Source organism: Erpetoichthys calabaricus, chromosome 2, assembly GCF_900747795.2.
Source record: "Erpetoichthys calabaricus chromosome 2, fErpCal1.3, whole genome shotgun sequence".
NCBI classification, from domain to species: Eukaryota; Metazoa; Chordata; class Cladistia; order Polypteriformes; family Polypteridae; genus Erpetoichthys; species Erpetoichthys calabaricus.
Window position 1 is genome coordinate 7,769,858 of NC_041395.2, and position 22,516 is coordinate 7,792,373.

Consider the following 22,516-nt stretch of genomic DNA (forward strand, 5'->3'; position numbering starts at 1 on the left):
GGTCCTACTGACCTTCATTCCTCTCCTCTCATATCTCCACCTCTCCAGGGTCTCCTCAACCTGCTCCCTACTCTCAAAACAACTCACAAGGTCTTCAGCAAAGTCCACGGGGACTCCTGTGTAATCTTGTCTGTCAACCTGTCCATCACCATTGCAAATAAGAAAGGGCTCAGAGCCGATCCCTGATGTAATCCCACCTCCATCACTCCTATCACAGACCTCACCACTGTCACACTTCCCTCATACATATCCTGTACAACTCTTACGTACTTCTCTGCCACTCCCGACTTCCTCATACAATACCACTAATACCACACTCCTTGTTTTGTCTCTAAACCTTTGATATGTGCCTTATGTTCTGTGGGTGGGTCCCCAAGAGGTAAGACCACCCACTCATCACTGCCAGGGCCTGTCCTCAGCCTTTTAAAAGGTGAGGGATTCCCTCCGATCCTGGTGGTCCATTGAAATGCGCTAAGGAGTCGATGAGTTTACTTGCAGTTCTTGTGCTCTTGTGATGTCACTGGATATTTTGACCTTATTCTCTAAAACTGTCCTTGTTGCCTTATAATTTATGGACAACTTCTTTTGCTTTTTGTGCTCCATGGAACTTCACTGTCTTTGAAAAACCTTTTTTATTTTATAACGATCCTGTATTTTCCCTTACTGTATATCTAGCTGGGCTTTGATGGTATGTCCCCTTCTAGTGCACATTTTAGACTTGGAGAATTGTGGAACTCTCTTTGTACTTTGGAACTCCAAGTTCATAACACCGAAGGCGCTCTGAAATCCACTGCAGGTATCCAAGCCTTGGAGATGTTATTAGCTATGCTGTGCTGTATGAATGAAGTGAATGAGTGCGACCCTTGGATTATTCATCCAGACATGATGAAGATGTGACTGGTATATCAGAACTCTCTTTGTGTTTTGGAACTCCAACTTCATAAAACAGAGATTGCTGTGAGTGCGATCCAATCCGCTTCAAAGGTCTGAACCAGAGGGACCTTATTGGCAATGCTGTGCGACGCTTTAGGATTTGTGGATTGAGTGAGACTCTTGCATTGTTCATCCAAACAAGATGAAGATGATGTCTTACTCTGCATGTTCCTCTTCATCTTTCCTGGTCTCCTTGAAGGTGTTGATCTTCACACCACCCTGTTAATGAAGTATAATGGGCTGAAGAGCCAATTGGTCTCTGATTCTGCATAACCACGTCTTACTCGTGGAGACAGCATGATTTTTCCTCCAGTGTTCCTCCCATAGATAGGGTTCCAATCCCAGTTTCAGGTTTCTGATTTTGTCTCGAAGCTTTTGTTATTTTCCTTGTGTTCTGTGGGTGGTTTCACAAACGGCTGGACCACCTATTCCTGTCTGCCCTGTAAAGGTGAGGGTTTCCCACAGTAGCTTGTGGTTCATACGACTGCGCTAGCGAATTGGTGAGATGTTTGTGCTTTTGTGATATCGCTGGATTTTTGTTGCTCTGGATTTCTGTATTGGGACTTGGATTGCATTGGATTGTCGTATTGGTTTGGGCAACTCCTTTTACCTTTGTGCTCCATGGAGCTTTATTGAAAACATTTTTGAAGTAATATATCTTTTGATATTATAAAGATCCTGTGTTCACCAGTGTTTGATGGCATATTCCCCTTTGATTGGGTATTTTTGATTTGAAGAATAGTGGAACTCTCTTTTCTACATTGGAAGTTCATAACAGAGAGGGTGCTGTGAGTGCGATCAAATCCGCTTCAAGGGTCCGAACCAGGGGGACCTTATTGGCGATGCTGTGTCACATGTTAGGGTTTGTGGAATGAGTGCGGCCCTTGCATTACTCATCCAGGTAAGATAAAGATTTGACTGCTGTCTTATTCTACCTTTCCCTCTTCATCTTTCATGGCTTCTTTGAAGGAGTTTTTCGTCACACCACCATGTTAATGAAGTGTACTGGGCAGAAGACCCAAAGGGTCTCTGAATCACATCTTACTCAGGAAGGCAGCAGCTTTATATAAATGAAGGCGGCATCAATGACCAAATCAGCCAAGTGAACCGAATCTACCCATCCAACGCCTGGTGCCTTGGCCACTGGTTGGGCATCTTGAGGATGGACAAGGAGAAGTGAGAAGATGACAACAGGATTAAAGTGTGCAAAACTGTGCATAGGTTTATGAACCAATTGGGCAAAGGTGCAACATGAAAAATCCATAATAAGTAATTCAATAAATAGTAAATACTTACTATACATAACAATTATGTAATAAATAAAAGATATCAGGGGTGTCTATCCAAGTAAATAAACTAACAGTTAATAACAAATTAAGAAACTTCCATTATATAGATAGATAGATAGATAGATAGATAGATAGATAGATAGATAGATAGATAGATAGATAGATAGATAGATAGATAGATAGATAGATAGATAGATAGATAGATAGATAGATAGATAGATAGATAGATAGATAGATAGATAGATAGATAGATAGATAGATAGATAGATACTTTATTAATCTCAAGGGGAAATTCCCATACTCCAGCAGCAGTATATTGATAAAAAACAATATTAAAGAGTGATAACAATGCAGGTATAACAGACAGTCAATAACTTTGTATAATGTTAACGTTTACCCCCCGGTGGAATTGAAGAGTCGCATAGTGTGGCGGAGGAATGATCTCCTCAGTCTGTCAGTGGAGCAGGACGGTGACAGCAGTCTGTCGCTGAAGCTGCTCCTCTGTCTGGAGATGATCCTGTTCAGTGGATGTAGTGGATTCTCCATGATTGACAGGAGTCTGCTCAGCGCCCGTCGCTCTGCCACGGATGTCAGACTGTCCAGCTCTGTGCCTACAGTAGAGCCTGCCTTCCTCACCATCTCCTTCATGCTCTTGAGACCTTCTTGTGACTGCACATGTGGATGTACCATCCAGGCGCAGCTGGACTTCCTGATTCGGCTGACAGTACCACCTCATGCTGCCAGTAGTGACAAAAACACCAGCAAAATGCAAACTAGAGAAGAACCAGTCATGAAGGACAGAGCAATTGTCTGTGGCCTCCATTCCCTTTTTGGGGGGTCTTGCTGTTCCCTCTCCAAGGGCCTCATGTATAAACAGTGCGTATGCAGAAAAATGTTGCGTACTCCTGTTTCCAGGCTCCAATCGCGAAGTACAAAACCTAAACTTGGCATAAAGCCACGCACATTTTCATGGTAGCTCAAACCCTGACATACGCAAATTCTCCGCTCGGTTTTGCAAACTGTCGCTTCTACTTCATAACTGGACAGACTGACATCCCTGAAGCTTCTTACACTTGTTGTTTGACTTTCACAATTAACCAGTCAATTAGTGAGGACAATTTATTTCCGATTCGTAGACATTAGAAGTAATCTGTGGTTGTGGGCGCTCATATGGATAAGGATAATTTAGTAGTGTGTTGGAGAGTTGGACATTAGGGACATTCAAAGTTCAACCTGATGCTACTTTGGACAATCAGAGTGAAGACGATCGGCGAGGTTGTTGGGCTGAATGGCCCGTTCTTATCACGACTTCCCTAATGAGGTGTTGGTTTGTGACTCAAATGTCTATAATGTTTCTATAATGGTTTGTGGAAACATTTGTGATGGGTCACCTCTTGCATGGCTGAAACAAACTCCCCCGGATAACAATCAGCATCTATTTACCAAGGCATTAGCCCTACACGAGTTACGAAGGTTGGCGGCAATTATCAAAGATTGGGTTGCAAAGACACACAAATAGGCCAAAATGGGTCACAAGGAAGAAAAAGTTGAAGAACCATTCCTGTAATATTTCAGTTTATTTAATTATTCCTTAATATCTTAACTATAGGCAGATCAGTTTTTTTTTAATTAGGTTTCTCTCTTTCTTTCCTTTTCAGGATGCAGCATATTTGAGAACTGCAAGCGCTGCAACAATGGAACGTGGGGAGTTCAGGACGACTTCTTCATCAAAGGAAAGTACTGCTCTGAGTGCAGAACCGGCTGGTCTGGAGGAGACTGCATGAGTCAGTATACCACTTCTACTTTTTATCTCATTTCCACACTAACCATTACAACAAATCAGGCTGTTCTGAAGATTAAGCTTTATAACACACTGGTGAGGCCTCCTCTGGAGTCCTGGGTGCAGTTTTGGTTTCCAGGCTACAAAAAGGACATAGCAGCACTAGAGAAGGTCCAGAGAAGAGAGACTAGGCTGATTCAGGGCTATAGGGGTTGAGTTTGGAGGAAAGATTAAAAGAGCTGAGGCTAAAGGAGATGAAGAGGAGACCTGACTGAAACGTTTAAAATGATGAAGAGAATTAGTCCAGTGGATCGAGACGGTGACTTTAATATGAGTTCATCAAGAACACGGGGACACAGTTAGAAACTTGTGAAGGGGAAATTTCACACAAACATTAGGAAGTTTATCTTCACACAAAGAAACATTGATGTGTGGAATAAGTGAACAAGTACTGTGGTGGCAGGAGGACGTCAGCGACCTTTGAGACTCGACTTGAGGCCTAAGCATTGAAAGTGCTTATGAGAGGGATTTAGGAGTCATAGTGGACTCTAAGCTATTGACTTCCAGACAGTGTTCAGAAGCCATTAAGAAGGCTCACAGACTGTCGGGTGATATAGCGCCTTGATGTGTGGAGTACAAGCCACAGGAGGTTCTGCTCAAGCTTTATAACACACTGGTGAGGCCTCATCTGGTGTCCTGGGTGCTGTTTTGGTCTCCAGCACAAGAGAAGGTCCAGAGAAGATCAACTAGGCTGATTCGGGGCTACAGGGGATGAGTTATGAGGAGAGATTAAAAGAGCTGAGCCTTTACAGTTTAAGAAAAAGAAGATTAAGAGGAGACCTGAGTGAAGTGTGCAAAATGATGAAGGGAAGACGGTGACTTTAAAATGAGTTCATCAAGAACACGGGGACACAGTTGGAAACTTGTGAAGGGGAAATTTCACACAAACATTAGGAAGTTTATCTTCACACAATGAAACATTGATGTGTGGAATAAGTGAACAAGTTGTGTGGTGGGCAGGAGGACTTTAGGGGCCTCCAAAACTGGACTTGATGTTATTTTAGAAGAGTTAAGTACATAGGACTGGCAAGATGTGTTGGCCTGAATGGTGTGTTCACATCCAGATTGTTCAAATGTTCTAATGCTCTGCACATGAACACATACTCTACAATTAAAATACATCAAGTGTATACAGAAAGTAGAAAGTACCCATGAGAGTCTCCAACCTGGACTAAATACCAGAAATTCCTGAAAAGTATCAAAATACGGCTTTATTTAAAACCACGGTGGCAAATGGGGCGACCTCCCCAGGCACCGTGCCTAAGGGGGCCCCACTTTTGAGGTCCGTGTGTGTCCCGTTTGAGCGGATTTGTCAAGTTATATTCTCCAGTATATACAGGGTGTCCCAGAAGACACTATACACTTTTAATAAATTCTGATAGATACTGAGTGTATTAATATTTCTAGCATCAACAACGGAGTCCTTGCAGTTTTACTTGCTTGGCTTGTCATCACGTTCCGACGCCTTGAAGACTAGTTGTATACCTCCATGTGAGCGCCTCCATTTTCGACAACTTTCAGCCACCTTCGGATGTGAGCCTCTGCAACGTTTTGGCAGCATGTCTTCCCCGACCTCGCTGCAGGCCGTGCAGCTTCTTTCCTCGAGCTGTAACAGGTTACGGGACTTAGTGGCATACACCTTGCTTTTGATATAGTCCCACAGAAAAAAAGTCACAAGGTGTAAGGTCAGGGGAGCGCAGAGCCCATTCGAGGGGACCACTTCGACCGATCCATCGATCAGGAAACTTGATGTTCTGGAAATCTCTGACTAACCTGGAAAAGTGGGGAGGGGCGCCATCTTGTTGAAAAAAGACATCAGCAAGGTCACTCCTCGCCTGAAGTTGTGGTACAGCAAACTCCTGCAGCATCTCCAGGTAATTTTCTGCAGTAACGGTAGTCGTAATAGGAACAAGGAAGTGTATAGTGACTTTTGGGACACCCCGTATATATCTGAGAAGCTTCTAAGAAAAACCCTTTTAAAATTCCTCTTCAAGGTTATGTTCCATATAGGTACGTCTGTGAATGTATTCCATAGTCCACCTTCATCACCCAAAAAGGGTCGCCAGTATAATCCCTTCCTAAAATAGGTCTGGCCCATTAGTCTCTGGGTTCCTACATATCGAGACTCGGAGTATACTTGCAATTTGGGGACTTTTTCTAAAAGAGGCCCTGCTAATTTCCGCATGACACTGCATTGCATTTCGCACTGTCGTGGTATTGTCATGAATTATGAATTGCACTTTAATTAATAGATTGTTATATTTTGATAACATCTGCATGTTATCTTGCAAAAATGTAGCTGAATACGGTAATAAGAAAATTCGGTGTATGTTAACATTATTTTTATTAAATTTGTGCGCATAATGGTAATTTGACATGACTGGCAACGCGTGGGGTTGGTCAACACAAGGCCCCGCACACAACCTATGGCCGCCTCTGGGAGAGATGATTACAAAGGAATTTATACTACAGGAGGTAACTATTTGGGGTTCGCTCTTGTGCTCGCCTCACAATTAATTACAAGGTCAGGGCGGGACATTTAAACCAATTTACAGTGCCCTCTAGTGGCTTCTGAACTTGCTGCACCCATACTGCTTTGCGCTAACTACACTTTTATAATGGGACAGTGACTGTTTTTAATGACGTCTTGGGCACGGCCATCAGCAGTGTGTCTATCTGTGGAGAGAGTGTTGACCTCGTCATTGAGTGGTTAACTTACCTCGGCAGTGACATTCATGTGACTCTTTCTGTGAAGTCAGTAGATGGACTGGGAGAGCATGAGGGGTGATGAGGTCACTGGAAAGGGGTGTGTGGTGCTCCCGATATCTATGCAAAGGGACGAAGTTAGAGCCCTGGTGCTTCCTGTCTTGCAATTTGGTTGCGAGACATGGACGCTATCCAGTGACCTGACATGAAGACTGGACTCCTTTGGTACTGTGTCTCTCCGGAAAATCCTTGGGTACCATTGGTGTGACTTTGTGTTGCTCATGGAGTCCCGAATGAGGCACATTACCTGCATTGTGAAGGAGCGTCAGTTATGACACTACTCCCATGTGCCGCGTTTCCCTGCTTGTAAGATCCTCATTGTTGGGGACCCGAGTGGCTGGACCAGGCCAAGGGGTCACCCATGTAACACCTGGCTGCGGCAGATAGAGGGTCATTTCCGGAGGGTGGGACTGGACTGTGTGTCTGCCTGGTCGACAAGCGATTCATGTGCCACATTTTTCTGTCCTGGAACTAACTTTTTACGGAGTGGCCAGTTCTGTCAAGTCTTTGGCATGGCTGTCCTGTTCGCAGATGAAACAACAGTACTTTGTATAGCCGAGCGGCAGTCCTAGTAACAGAGCAACGACTTTAAGATCTCCACAGATAATCCAGTTGTACCTGCTATACTGGACGTGCTTCAGCCACAGTTCCATATTCTCATACGTTTATCCCATGTGTGCTGCATAGCCAACAGGTACTGAAGGATAAACGTTGCCATTGTGTAGCAGAACAGCTTTCAGGCTTAACATTGACAAATCAATGAAGAGACGCCACTCTTCCGGGTTGTGATCAAAACCCAAGGCTGAGAACAATCCTTCAATGTCACAACAGAAGCAGAGACTGTCGACTACATATCATGATGTCGGCCTCGAAACACAGAAATATTCGTACCTGGTGACAGCAAACACCATTCCTGCAGTCTCGAACCCAGCAGCTTGACTTTTGCTTTTGACAAACCCAAATCTCTCACCAAATCGTTCAATTCGGACTGTGTTATCAGATGTGGATCGCCTGATGAACACGCTTCAAAATCAATGTCACTGTCAGTACCCTGCATTGCAGTTTCTTCATCTGGTTCATCTAAGGTCCAATCCTCTGGTGGTTTCTGAATTGGAAGACTGTCATCATGTGGCACAGGTCTTATTGCTGAAGGCAGATTAGGATATTCAATTGACTTCTTGTTTCTGGCAGAGAAACCACACACATTAGTCAAACAGAAGTAACAGTCCGTCACATGGTCTTCCTGTTCTCGCCATATCATCGGTACAGCAAATGGTATCGTCTTTCGAGAGCCTTTGAGCAAGGCTCTCAGACTGACAGTACATGTCGCACAGCAAATGTGAGGCACCCATTCCTTGTCTTGATCACCAGCCGAAATACAGATGATAAGCTTTCTTCACAAGAGCAGTCATCCAACGTCTCTGAGGTGCAAGTGGATATTCGCACACACAGATATCGCAGAATGTATCGTGGCTGTTAGGACATTGATGAGACATATCGACACCAAAATGTCTATGGCATCAAGCTTAATTGTTGTTCTATTGCTACAGATACTCTACTTTACTATACTGATACGTTTACATACACACTGACTATCGATATTAACCAAGTGAACAGGATCGGAGTATGCAAGCCACCTTTATAGCATGCTGAGACAGCGTCAAGCTCCTTCAGACCTGCCCAGGATGTCAACTTCTACAGAACAGCTTCCAACCTGACCTGATTCCATGGCCGGACATGCCCAGGCGGCACAAACCGTTGTTGATAAGTCACTTATGGGAGCGATACAAATATAAGAAAAAAATCATGACAAAACTGAAACGGTACATGATGGGTACATTGTGATGTGATATTCGTGATCAGCACCCAAAAATCGATAAGAAACACCCAACAGTGTTCAAGAAGCAAAAACGTTGTTGTGCAGTGTATTCTTTTGTATATAGAGTTACAGTGCATCCGGAAAGTATTCCCAGAGTTTCATCACTTTTTCCACATTTTGTTATTTTACAGCCTTATTCCAAAATGGATTAAATTCATTTTTTTCCTCAGAATTCCACACACAACACCCCATAATGACAACGTGAAAAAAAGTTTACTTGAGGTTTTTGCAAATTTATTAAAAATAAACAAACTGAGAAATCCCATGTCCATAAGTATTCACAGCCTTTGCTCAATACTTTGTCGATGCCCCTTTGGCAGCAATTCCAGCCTCAAGTCTTGTTGAATATGATGCCACAAGCTTGGCACACCTATCCTTGGCCAGTTTGGCCCATTCCTCTTTGCAGCACCTCTCAAGCTCCATCAGGTTGGATGGGAAGTGTCAGTGCACAGCCATTTTAAGATCTCTCCAGAGATGTTCAATCAGATTCAAGTCTGGGCTCTGGCTGGGCCACTCAAGGACATTCACAGAGTTGTCCTGAAGCCACTCCTTTGATATCTTGGCTGTGTGCTTAGGGTCGTTGTCCTGCTGAAAGATGAACCGTCACCCCAGTCTGAGGTCAAGAGCGCTCTGGAGCAGGTTTTCATCCAGGATGTCTCTGTACATTGCTGCAGTCATCTTTTCCTTTATCCTGACTAGTCTCCCAGTCCCTGCCACTGAAAAACATCCCCACAATATGATGAAACCACCATGCTTCACTGTAGGGATGGTATTGGCCTGGTGATGAGCAGTGCCTGGTTTCCTCCAAAGGTGACGCCTGGCATTCACACCAAAGAGTTCAATCTTGGTCTCATCAGACCAGAGAATTTTCTTTCTCATGGTCTGAGAGTCCTTCAGGTGCCTTTTGGCAAACCCCAGGTGGGCTGCCATGTGCCTTTTACTAAGGAGTGGCTTCCATCTGGCCACTCTACCATACAGGCCTGATTGGTGGATTGCTGCAGAGATGGTTGTCCTTCTGGAAGGTTCTCCTCTCTCCACAGAGGACCTCTGGAGCTCTGACAGAGTGACCATCGGGTTCTTGGTCACCCCCCTGACTAAGGCCCTTCTCCCCCGATTGCTCATTTAGATGGCCGGCCAGCTCTAGGAAGAGTCCTGGTGGTTTTGAACTTCTTCCACTTATGGATGATGGAGGCTACTGTGCTCATTGGGACCTTCAAAGCAGCAGAAATGTTTCTGTAACCTTCTCCAGATTTGTGCCTCGAGACAATCTCGGAGGTCTACAGACAATTCCTTTGACTTCATGCTTGGTTTGTGCTCTGACATGAACTGTCAACTGTGGGACCTTCTATAGACAGGTGTGTGCCTTTCCAAATCATGTCCAGTCAACTGAATTTACCACAGGTGGACTCCAATGAAGCTGCAGAAACATCTCAAGGATGATCAGGGGAAACAGGATGCACCTGAGCTCAATTTGGAGCTTCATGGCAAAGGCTGTGAATACTTATGTACATTTGCTTTCTCAGTTTTTTTATTTTTAATAAATTTGCAAAAACCTCAAGTAAACTTTTTTCATGTTGTCATTATGGGGTGTTGTGTGTAGAATTGTGAGGAAAAAAATGAATTTAATCCATTTTGGAATAAGGCTGTAACATAACAAAATTAGGAAAAAGTGATGCGCTGTGAATACTTTCCGGATGCATTGTATGTATACTTATTTGGTGCTGGGATCATTTTGATTTTGGGTTTGGTGCTCTTGTTTCTGTATACACACACACTTGGTTTTGTTCTTGTGCACTTGTTTTCTTTCCTGTTGGAGGAGCTTCTTGAGCCAGAGATAAAAGAAGACAACCTTCATTATTGGAGTGTGTGTGTAGTTCTTGTAGGAGTGCACTGTTTTTGTAAATACACCATATTTTTCCTTTTTTTTTTGTATTTATTTATCTCTGAAGAAGTGTCAGTGCTAAGGACTGTGTCTGAAAACCCACCTGACACTACTGCATTTTTGGTTGTAAATGCACCATTCACCCTTCAATTTTTGTCTGTGTCTCATCTCTCCATTGATCCTGGATGTCCAGAGTGTAGGCTGGGGCCACTTCCCACTACACAGGATATCACAATATTGTAAGCTCTTTAGTTAGCCAATAAAAAATGAATTTCCAAGAGGACCACCACGGAAGCGAACACCTCAACATAAGGAGGGTTGAGGAAAATCACCATGCAAGTTCATCACAGTTAGCTAAAGCAGAAGAAAGCCAAAACTGTGGGGACCGTTTCTCGTGACACAACATAACGTATTCTGCAGCGGAGTGTCATGCAAGGTTGTCGCCCACGAAGGAAGCCACTGCTGAAATCCATGCACTAAAAAGCCTGTTTAGTATTTGCCAGGACTCATGTTGACAAAGGTGAAGACCACTGGGACTCCATCCTTTGCTGTGACAAAACAACATTTTTGGAACTGCTGGCATCCAAACTGTATGGAGTCGCAAGGGGCGAGGAGTACAATGAATAATGCATGGTGCCCACAGTAAAGCACGTGGTGGCAGTGCCCCTTTGTGGGGTTGTGTGAGTGCTGCAGTTATTGGAGAATTTGCATTTCATTGATGGCCTCGTGAAATACTAAAGGAGAAATTGCTACCATCTCTCCCTGCCCTGGGTCACAGGGCATTCTTTCAACATACTATTGACCAAAAGCATACATCCAAGACCACTGCTGTATTTCTGATGAAGGAGAGGGTGAAAATGATTCGGTGGCCAAGCTTGTTGACCCAAGAGAGCACCTTTGGGGAGTTCTGAGAAGACAGAAGGAACGTCATCCTCCATCCAGCATGGAGAAAGGTAGACGTGGCAAATTGTTCACTCCATGCCTCGGGAAGTTGGCACTGTTCTTGAAAATCATGGAGACCCTACCAGAAATGAGGTTGGGTGGAATTTGTTGTATGGTGTATTCATTTTTGTAACATCTTGTTAGAACAGAATTCATTTTTTTTCTTATCCTAATGATGCCGGTGGCCAAGCATTTACTGTTAATACAACAAAAACTCAAAATTCTGCTAATTGTTCTGCTGTTTAAATAAATTCAAATCTTAATTTCTAAAGGGGATGTACTCATTTATGCTGAGCACTGTAAAAATCTTCCTCCAAAACTAATGCATAATTCGTCATCTGAGTCAGAAGTCGACCCTAACCTAGTCGCTGACCTATCGCGTGTCTTCGTTTGAGAGAACAAAAGTCCAGCAGCCAGTTAGAGTGTGATGACGTGGCACTGCCAGTGGCTCACTTGACTGGCAATGCTGGCCATTGCTAATGATATGGTGGTGCCCCTGAGATCAATGCACAAAATGCCTGCCCTGAATAGAAAACCCACAAACAAAATACATGTAGCAGTCCAAAGACATGAAGAAATTAATGATGAAAAGTGACAACACTAAATTACTTTAGAATAAATCAGAAATGTAATTAACATCCCATAGGAAAACATTACTGCTCGTAGGTCGATCTTTGATGGCTCACAAGACTTGAGATTTTTTATTTATGTTTCATTTCAGAAGCTTTGTTACAGATCTTTCTCTTAACATTCCTTAGGAGAAATAGCTTTAAACAAAAAGGAGACGTGAGACACATCTTACATAAAAACAGTCAAAATTGAGAATTTGCTTCGATGTGTTTTGTGAAATCTCTTCTAATGTTGTTATAATGTCAAGACTTCATATTGTTTATTGATTATTGAACTGATGCCTGTATCCACGGTGACCTACAACATCTGAGATATGATTGGTTCTATTTCTTTTGTTTTTCCAATTGGAGCACAGATTCATAGTTACGTGGTGTCAGCGGTGGGATTTAAAGGCATAAACTCAGGGTTTGAAGTCCAAAGTCTTAACCACTGTGTCACATCGCCTGTCTTATCTTCCAGAATGACTATGATCTAATTGGAACATACCCATATATATTAGAGCAGCTATTAGTATTAGTCAGAAGCAAGGACGACAATTTTGTAATTTTATTAAAGCGTTTTATTACCACAAACAGCTGTCCATGCATTTCACCATTTATTACTGAGCACACAATGCAAGCACTTTCAATTTGCAAAATAAAATGTCAAGGCACTTACTTGGAAAACGTGAGTCCCTTGTGCGACTTTACTGAGTTCTCAGCTGAAACTCAAGAGGAGACTCGAGAGAAAAATCTGAGAAACACGAGACAAACAAAATAAACATGTTCATTTTGTATCTTTCTGAACTAATTTTTGTCTCGGAGAAACCAAAAAGATATTCAGGAGATCTCTTTTTTTGATTTTTCATTCCTATGGGAGTGCATAAAACAAAACATTAATGAAATCCTGACAATAACAAGCAGTTCTTCACATAGTGAACAAACTACGGTTCCATGTAGTTGAAAAAGAAGGTTGGGCGACCTTTAAAAAAGTATCTGGGTGAGATGTTGGGAGAATTTCACTATCCGCTGGTCTGTTGAGGGACAAAATCACCGAACGATCCCCCTTCCTTTGTTAAAGTTACTGGTGCTTCGACTTAATTCTATGTCACATTCTGTGACTTCTAACTGTGGGGTACGGAAGGCTTGCCGACTGTGGTAACAGAAGAAACATAAGCTGATTGTTGATCTCATCACTGGCCCATGTCAATTTACACGACTGAACCCCTCTGGATATGTCAAATGTAGTAGCTGCTTGACGACTTTCCAGCACAGTGGTGCTCGCCTTTCTTTCTGACATCTAATAACGCAGTGCCTGACAGAGCTTTGGTGCTTTATGAAAGGATTAACAGGTACGGAGAATTAAGCCGCCATCTCCGTCCATTATTTTTCTTTATTCCATTCTGCCGTGGTACATAAAACACAAGACATCGGACAGACGTCAAACCACCTGTTTTCTTTATTTCTCATCGCTGCGTTATATGCATTGTACTTTTGGTGGAACATTCATTGCTTGTCAGCTCTCACAGCTCACAGAGCTGACCCGACGACGTAAGGCAAAATCAAAGCAGCTCAGCCAAAGTAGGACAAGACAATCCACAGCCACTTCCAGGACACCAGAGACACACCAAGCATGGGACTGGGAATTCAAGTCATCCTAGAATTTAAGACCACACCACCTAACTGCAGTGGTGATGCCTCCCTTCTAGATGTTCTAAATAACTTCTGTGGCTGAAGACCTACCCAGGCCAGGATTTAAAACACAATTAAAGTCTCTGAACGTTATAATTTTATGTGTGTTGTAAGACGCTAGGGGTCACTGTTGCCCCTTTAACCCCAACAGACAGATGCTCAGGACACGTAGTAAAAGCAATAAGAAGAGTTTTAATTTCTTTTCTTCTTATTAACAGCACCCAAAGCACCACAGCCACAATATTACAGACTATAATCAGAATTCTCTTTCTTATTCTTCTACTCAGCAAATTCCCAGGAATCTTCGTCCACCTCCACCCGACTCTGGCTTGCTTGCTGGGTTCCCAGCAGTCCTTTAAATAGTCCTTGACCCAGGAGTGCTTCTGTTCTTCCTCCCACATGACTTGCCAGCACTTCCGGGTCCGATGGAGAATCCCAGTCCTTTAATCAGCCCGGAAGTATTTCGGGGCTTCCGTCCTCATGACTACCTAGTACTTCCGGGCTATACGGAAAGTATGAGTCCCCAGGTCCTTCGACAGCTCCCCCAGCGGCACCCATGGCACCCAACAGGGCTGAGAATCCGAACTCTAAGTCCCAGGATGCCCTGTGGGAATCCGGGGCACCGCTACACTCCATGGGAGCTGCCACCTAGCTTTTTGGGAGAGGCAGTGTCGACAAGTAGCTGCCTTCCCTCATCCTTACATTTTAGGGGCATCCCAGCCAGGTTGACTGATGGGCGTTTCTCACAGTGTTCACATTAGGAATAGATGCAAATACATTTTGGATGAAATCTCTATCATCTACGTGAGGTGCATAAATATTTATCAGAATCACTTTAGTATTAAATAAATCACCCATCACCATGACATATCGCCCTTCAGAATCACATTTTACGTTTAACACTACAAATGGGATAGTTCTGTGTATTAAGAGTCCCACACCCCTAGTTTCTTTGTATAGCTTGATTGAAAATTTTGGCCAATCCAATCCCTTTGCAACTGAAACCGGTCCTTACTTATTATGGGAGTCTCTTGTAAAAATGCTATCTTGGCATTTCACTACTTTCTTTCTCTGTAATTCATGTAGAGAAAAGCCAAGCAAAATGACACCTTTTATTGGCTAACTAGAAAGATTACAATATGCAAGCTTTCGAGGCAACTCAGGCCCCTTCTTCAGGCAAGATGTAATACAGAAACGGAAGTTTCCTGTGTTTATATACACACTCTAGGACAAGAAACAACATTGGTAAATCTTTAAATGAGAAATTTTGAATGTAAAAATTAATAGATTCATTCAGGCTAGGGTTAATTTAGCAAGAGAGAAAAGAACAATGTATTGTCAAGATCTCTGGATAAGATAACTGTCTAACAAAGTCTTTTGAAGTTTGTAATGAGTTTTTTCAAAACAATGTGGGTCTGTAGACAGGCTGTCTGTCATTCTGAGAGATGAAAACAATCCTTATATCTGGTCATAAAACTCTTGTCTTTATTCAATCCATGTTGTAATTTATTAAATTTTAGCATGAGTTTAACTTCCCATTCTTTTCTCTCTTGCTGTGTTTTGAAGTTGCCCATAAGCACTGTGACCTTAAAGTCCTTCTCACAGTGTCCATGGCTGTTGAAGTGGGCCACCACAGGAACATCTGTGTTGCCATGTTTAATGTGGAACCTGTGTAAGTTCATTCTCTGGCGGAGTGTTTGTCCAGTTTCTCCCACATAGAGTGCAGTGTCAGGACATTTCATGCAGAAAATTAGGTAGACTACATTAGATGATCTGCAGGAAAATGATCCCTTGATGTGATGTTCAAGTCGGCAGTGTGGTATAACTATACGGTCTGTATCATAGATGTGGGCACATGTTTTGCATCTTTTCTGTAGGCATGGAGATGTGCCATTTTCTGTTGGTTCACTTAGGGAGCCTCGGACAATTAATTGTTGAAGGTTTGGTGGTTGTCTGTATGCCAGGAGGGGAGGTTCAGGAAATACATTTTTCAGTGTTTGGTCATTGTTTAGTATTGGCTGAAGTTCTTTTATAATTTTTCGAAGTGTTTCAAGATGTGGGTTGTAGGTGACAACAAGGGGGATGCGATCCTTGTTGTCTTTGTTTTTATATTCCAGAAGGTTGTCTCTGGGTATGGCAGTAGCTCTTCTTATTTGAGTGTCTGTTGTTTTCGGGGTGTAACCTTGTTTGATGAAATCTTGTCTGAGCTCCTGCAGTTGTTGATCCCGGTCTGTCGGGTCTGAGCAAATACCATTGTACCGTATTGCTTGGCTGAAAATAATGGAGCGCCTTATATGCTTGGGGTGGAAGCTATCATTTTTCAGGTAGGTCCGTCTGTCTGTCGGTTTGTGAAAAATAGAAGTTTCAAGGGTGTTGTCTTTCAGTTGAACGGTGGTGTCAAGGAAGCTGACTTCTGTTTTTGAGTAATTCAGCTTCAGCTTTATGTTGGGGTGAAAACAATTATATTCATTATGAAAATGGAGGAGGTCCTTTTCACTGGCAGTCCAGATTATGAAGATGTCATCTATGTAACGGAGATACAACATTGGTTTTACGATGCACATTGACATGAAATCTTCCTCCAATTTTGCCATAAAAAGATTTGCATAGTGAGGTGCAAACTGACATCCCATTACAGTCCCCATTTGTTGTAAGTAGCAATCCTGTCCAAAAGAGAATAGATTGTGTGTCAGAGTGAATTTTATCATTTCTATTACTGACTTTGTGGGTAAATCATGTTGTTTGAGGTACATTTCACATGCCAATATGCCATCATCATGGGGGATGTTAGTGTAAAGTGCCTCAACATCCATTGTGGCCAGTAAGGTTCCCTCAGGTAAGGGGCCTAAAGCAGACAGTTTTTTTAAGAAGTCAGTGGTGTCCTGGATGTAGCTGGTTGTGTTATGGGTGAGGGGTTTAAGGATCTGCTCCACCCAACCTGAAACATTTTCTGTAAGGGAGCCAATTCCTGAGATTATAGGCCTTCCTGGGTTCCCTTCTTTGTGGACTTTAGGAAGCATGTAGAAGTAACCCATTTTGGGGTTCTCAGGAATTAAACTGTTTACATGATCCCTGATGTCAAGAGGAAAGCTACTTACTGTTTTTTTTAGTTCCTTTTTGTAGAGATCTGTTGGGTCTTCTTGCAGTTTGTGATAATGCATAGTATTGGACAATTGTCTTTGTGCCTCCTGTATGTAATCTGATGTGTTCATGATGACTAAAGCACCCCCTTTGTCTGCTGGTTTGATAATGATTTCTGTATTTTCCCTTAGTGAATGTATGGCTCTCCGCTCTGTAATTCATGATTGAGACCATTGACATTCCAGCTCACAAAGTTCACTGTCTTGTCATAAAAGCATTGCTTCTGTATTTTTGTTGATATTTTACATTTTTGCATATGATAGCTTTGACCTAGATTTCATATTATTGCCAGGAGTTATGGCTATGAAGCCTATTATTACATTGGCACTGTTCTAAATCACTTCTTTGTAATGTTTGGTGCCATATACACTACCATACAAAAGTTTGGGGTCAATCAAAAATATTCGTGTTTTTTTCACAGAAGTTGATCCCTTTTATTATCGATACCATTAAATTGATTTAAATAATACTAGCCAACCCGCGGCGTAGCATACGGCGCATAATTATGTATTGATGGGTGAACACTTCCTGAAAGACACAGTTGTCCAAATGGGGTGGGTTTGAGGATACGACTGTAGGTGAATGAAAAGATGGAACTCTGGAGAGGGCAACATACAATTGTCAGTGACTGAAAACTGGAGGACCGCCGTCGCGCCTCCACCTCCCATAGCAAGGGACAGGGCTGGGCGGCGCTCGGGCGCGGAGGGCGGAACGGGGGGAGAGGGGAAGGACGCCCATTCTGCCCCCTCCGCCCTGGCCCCCATGCCATTCTAGTCTGCTGATTTTTTAGTCATCTCTTAGTCATCGTTCAGTACGCACTGCCTGCTCATGTGCCTGCCCCCAACTCCTCACCTGAGTCGCTTTCATCTGTGTACAGTCCACATGCACCTGTGAGTCACATTGACTTTACATTTTCCAAACACCGCCTCAGTCGCTTTCATCTCTGCTACAGTCCACATGCACCTCTGAGCCATGTTGACTTTTCATTGTTCTTTGCGGTTCCTGCTACTTTTCTATATATAATCCACCAAGTCACCCGACCATGGTAGTAGCGACGGGGGGTGTGTACAAAGGGCAGGGACTTAATCAGTGCGAGCGTATGACCCGCACTTACTGGGAATTCCTCGTTCGTGGGGGAACAATTGCAAGCCCCGGTCTCCATCACAAATGGGGTTCAACGGCTTACCCACGCCTCTCCGTGCCGGGTAAACACACGTTGATCCATTCAGTGTAGCGCGCGTGCAGTACCGGACATCCAAGGGCATTCACAGACCTGTTATTGCTCAATCTCACATGGCTGAAAGCCACCTGTCCCTCTAAGAAGTTGGACGCCAACCGCTCGGGAGGTCGCGTAACTATTTAGCAGGAGGGAGTCTCTTTCGTTATCGGAATTAACCAGACAAATCGCTCCATCAACTAAGAACAGCCATGCACCACCACCCACAGAATCGAGAAAGAGCTATCAATCTGTCAATCCTCTCCGTGTCCTGGCCGGGTGAGGTTTCCCGTGTTGAGTCAAATTAAGCGAAAGGCTCCACACCTGGTGGTGCCCTTCCGTCAATTCCTTTAAGTTTCAGCTTTGCAACCATACTCCCCCTGGAACTGAAAGACTTTGGTTACCTGGTTGGCTGCCCGGCGGGTCATGGGAATAACGCCGCCGGATCACCAGTCGACATCATTTATGGTCGGAACTACGACGGTATGTGACCATCTTCGAACCTCTGACTTTCGTTCTTGATTAATGAAAACATTCTTGGCAAATGCTTTCGCTCGAATTGTTGGTGGGCGGGGCTCTGTAAGTTGGCGAGCGTGGCTCTGTCTTGCGTGCGTCTTGCTTGCCATGGACTTAGTGAATTCTTAGAGTTGGTGGGCGTGGCTCTGTGAGTTGTCGTCATATCCCATGGTCTTAGAGTTGGTGGGTGTGGTTATGTCGTGTGTATCCCATGGTTGTTGGCTTAGTGAATTATATTTATAGATAGTTGAGGCATTACTAGTGCGTATAATGGCTATTACTGCTTGAAATGACAAATTTTTAATTTATTATTCACATACGTCTACAAAGTCCGATTTTATTTTCAGCAGCAGGTCCTTCAGTGGCCTAATGGTGACCTCCCTTAGCTTTTCCTTCATTTATATACTAACCAGAAACTGTACTGCACGATGACATGCAGTGAATACACTTGACTTAATCATTCCTAGTTTTCCTCCCCTTTCTCTGTACGTTTATCATTCATTTGCTCAGAGGTTGATGCGCTTGTTCCTTCCTGAGCAGCTCTTCTTTTCTTCACCCTAGCGGCCCGCTTCTTCTCTTCTTCCGTCGGCATCTTTTTGTGTTAAAACTGATTAAGTCAGTGGTTGACTTGCAATTATTTAGTACATTTTTCTTAATTTTTCACTTAAGCTGGCACTTAAGTGTTCAATCTGCCTCAAGAATGATTTAAGATATGAAGAGGTAGAGGAAGTGATGGCGAAGGTGGTAGGGATGAGAACGGCACCTGTATGCTTGCGCCGCATGGCCGCCCGGCTGGCCGGTGCAGATAGTTGATTGTACAATACAATAAAATAAAAATAAACAGAGGAATAACCTTAGAGGTCAATCATCACTCCGAAAGCGGATAGTAGACGTCACGTAGTATATGTGTACCAAATTTTAGGTCAATAGTTCAACCGGTTTGTGAGCTACAGGTGATTTTAAATCCTGGAGAGACAAACGAACAGCCACGGTAGCGTTTTATATAAGAAGATTGGTTATTAGAGAAACCTTTGTCTTTTCATTACCACCGCTGACACCTCTTAATCTGTTCACTTGGGATCCAAAGTAATAGAATTCGTGCCTTTCGGGTCTGGGTTCACAACAAAACAGACAAAAATGAAACAGCTTTCTCAAGAAACACCTCCATCTATTGTTTTCTTGCAGAGTAAAGGTTATTCCATGTAACAGTTTGTCGAGAAACTGAAGATTTCATGAAAAAGGTGACCATTACTGTCTTGAGAGGCCAGCCACCACACATCTAAACTATAATAACAATAATAATAATAATTCTTCACATTTATATAGAGCTTTTCTCACTAGTCAAAGTGCTTTTCATAGTGAGTGGGGAGCCACTTCAACCATCACCAACGTGTAGCACCCACTTGGATGATGCAACGGTAGCCATTTTGACACCAGTATGCTCACCATACATTAGCAATCAGGTGGTGAAGGGGTGAGAGACAGATAACTAGCTAGAGACGGGGGATTATTAGGAAGCCAGAATGACTAGGCTATGGTAACAACAACAACAACAACATTTATTTCTATAGCACATTTTCATACAAAAAGTAGCTCAAAGTGCTTTACATAATGAAGAAAAATAAAAGACAAAATAAGAAATTAAAATAAGACAACATTAGTTAACATAGAAAGGAGTAAGGTCCGATGGCCAGGGTGGACAGAAAAAACAGAAAAAAAAATACTCCAGAAAGCTGGAGAAAAAAATAAAATCTGCAGGGGTTCCAGGCCACGAGACCACCCAGTCCCCTCTGGGCATTCTACCTAACATAAATGAAATAGTCCTCTTTGTAGTTAGGGTTCTCACGGAGTCACTTGATGATGTTGGTCAAACAGACTTCTGGCTTTTAATCCATCCATCACTGTTGGAACATCACGGTGCTTTGAGTAGATGGTGGTGGCGCAAGCCACCACCAAACGGACACCGGAAAAGGAAACAGAAGAGAGAGTAGTGGTTAGTACAGATTCTGAATGAATAGTTATTATAATGAATTGGATATACAGAGTATCAGGATTAAATTACAGTGAAGTTATGAGAAGGCCATGTTACAGTAATGTGTTTTCAGCAGTTTTTTAAAGTGCTCCACTGTATTAGCCTGGCGAATTCCTACTGGCAGGCTATTCCAGATTTTAGGTGCATAACAGCAGAAGGCCGCCCGCCTGACCACTTCTTTTAAGTTTTGCTCTTGGAATTCTAAGGAGACACTCAGTTGAGGATCTGAGGTTGCGATTTGGAATATAAGACGTCAGACATTCCGATATATAAGATGGGGCGAGATTATTTAAGGCTTTATAAACCATAAGCAGAATTTTAAATTCAATTCTGAATACACAGGTAACCAGTGTAGTGACATCAAAACTGGAGAAATGTGTTCGGATTTTCTTTTCCTGGTAAGGATTCTAGCAGCTGCATTCTGCACTCATTGCAAACGATTGATGTCTTTTTTGGGTAGTCCTGAGAGGATTGCGTTACAGTAATCTAGTCGACTGAAAACAAACGCGTGAACTAATTTCTCTGCATCTTTGGATGATATAAGAGGTCTAACTTTTGTTATATTTCTTAGGTGAAAAAATGCTGTCCTAGTGATCTGATTAATATGCGATTTAAAACAGTCAACGGTTACCCCTAAGCTTTTTACCTCCGTTTTGACTTTTAATCCTAATGCATCAAGTTTATTTCTAATAGCCTCATTGTATCCATAATTGCCAATCACTAAGATTTCGGTTTTCTCTTTATTTAATTTGAGAAAGTTACTATTCATCCATTCTGAGATACAGGTTAGACATTGTGTTAGTGAATCAAGAGAATGGGGGTTATCAGGTGCAATTGATAAATACAGCTGTGTGTCATCAGCATAGCTGTGGTAGCTCACGTTATGTCCCGAGATAATCTGACCTAATGGAAGCATGTAGATTGAGAAGAGCAGCGGACCCAGGATAGAGCCTTGTGGAACACCATATAGAATATCATGTGTCTTTGAAGTATAATTACCACAACTAACAAAGAATTTTCTCCCTGCCAGGTAGGATTCAAACCAATTTAAGATGCTGCCAGAGAGGCCCACCCATTGACTAAGGCGATTCTTAAGAATATTATGATCAATGGTGTCAAATGCGGCACTCAGATCTAAGAGGATGAGAACAGATAAATGGCCTCTGTCTGCATTTACCCGCAAGTCATTTACTACTTTAATGAGTGCAGTTTCTGTGCTGTGAATGGTAGGCAATTTAGTCTGGACAGCGGGAACACGCTACTCTTTATGAAGGATGCCCAGGGATCTTTTATTACTACAGAATGTGAGGACCTTGGTTTTATGCCTCATCCAAAGGACGGCACCATTTCTACAAAACAGAGTCCCCATCACTGCACTGGGGCATTGGGATCCACACACAGACCACTGCTGGCCTCCCCAACACCTCTTCCAAAGCAAACCAAGATTTTCTTAGATGGTCTACCATCCACGTACTGGCCGGGTCCGAACAGGCTTAGCTTCATGTGGATGACCTCTTCTGAAGTGCATGTGGTATGGCTGCTAGCAAAACTATCCACAAATGTTATGGTTTTGTCATTGTCAAAAAACACATCAGCACCACTCTATCTCATCATGCAGATTCTTCTTAAAGGATGTCAGTGTTTCTTCATCAACTCCATGCCACAGTAGTTTGTTCCAGCATCCTACAACGTCAGCTGCTAACAAGACAAAGATAAGAGAAAAAGTCAGATAGTGTCATCACGGGAATTTAAGGGACAGCTAAGAGGCACTACCTTCTAA

At 42.9% G+C, this 22,516-nt stretch overlaps 1 protein-coding gene across 2 annotated transcripts in view; it reads left to right on the top strand.

The window, feature by feature from the left end:
- The window catches only part of pamr1b (peptidase domain containing associated with muscle regeneration 1b), a 214,776-nt gene that overhangs the window by 88,467 nt on the left and 103,793 nt on the right, over positions 1 to 22,516 (top strand). For both annotated transcript variants that reach the window (XM_051923608.1, XM_051923607.1), the window contains exon 3: positions 3,881 to 4,006. In XM_051923608.1, the coding sequence (XP_051779568.1) occupies positions 3,881 to 4,006 (126 nt within the window). The remainder of the gene's footprint in view (positions 1 to 3,880; positions 4,007 to 22,516) is intronic.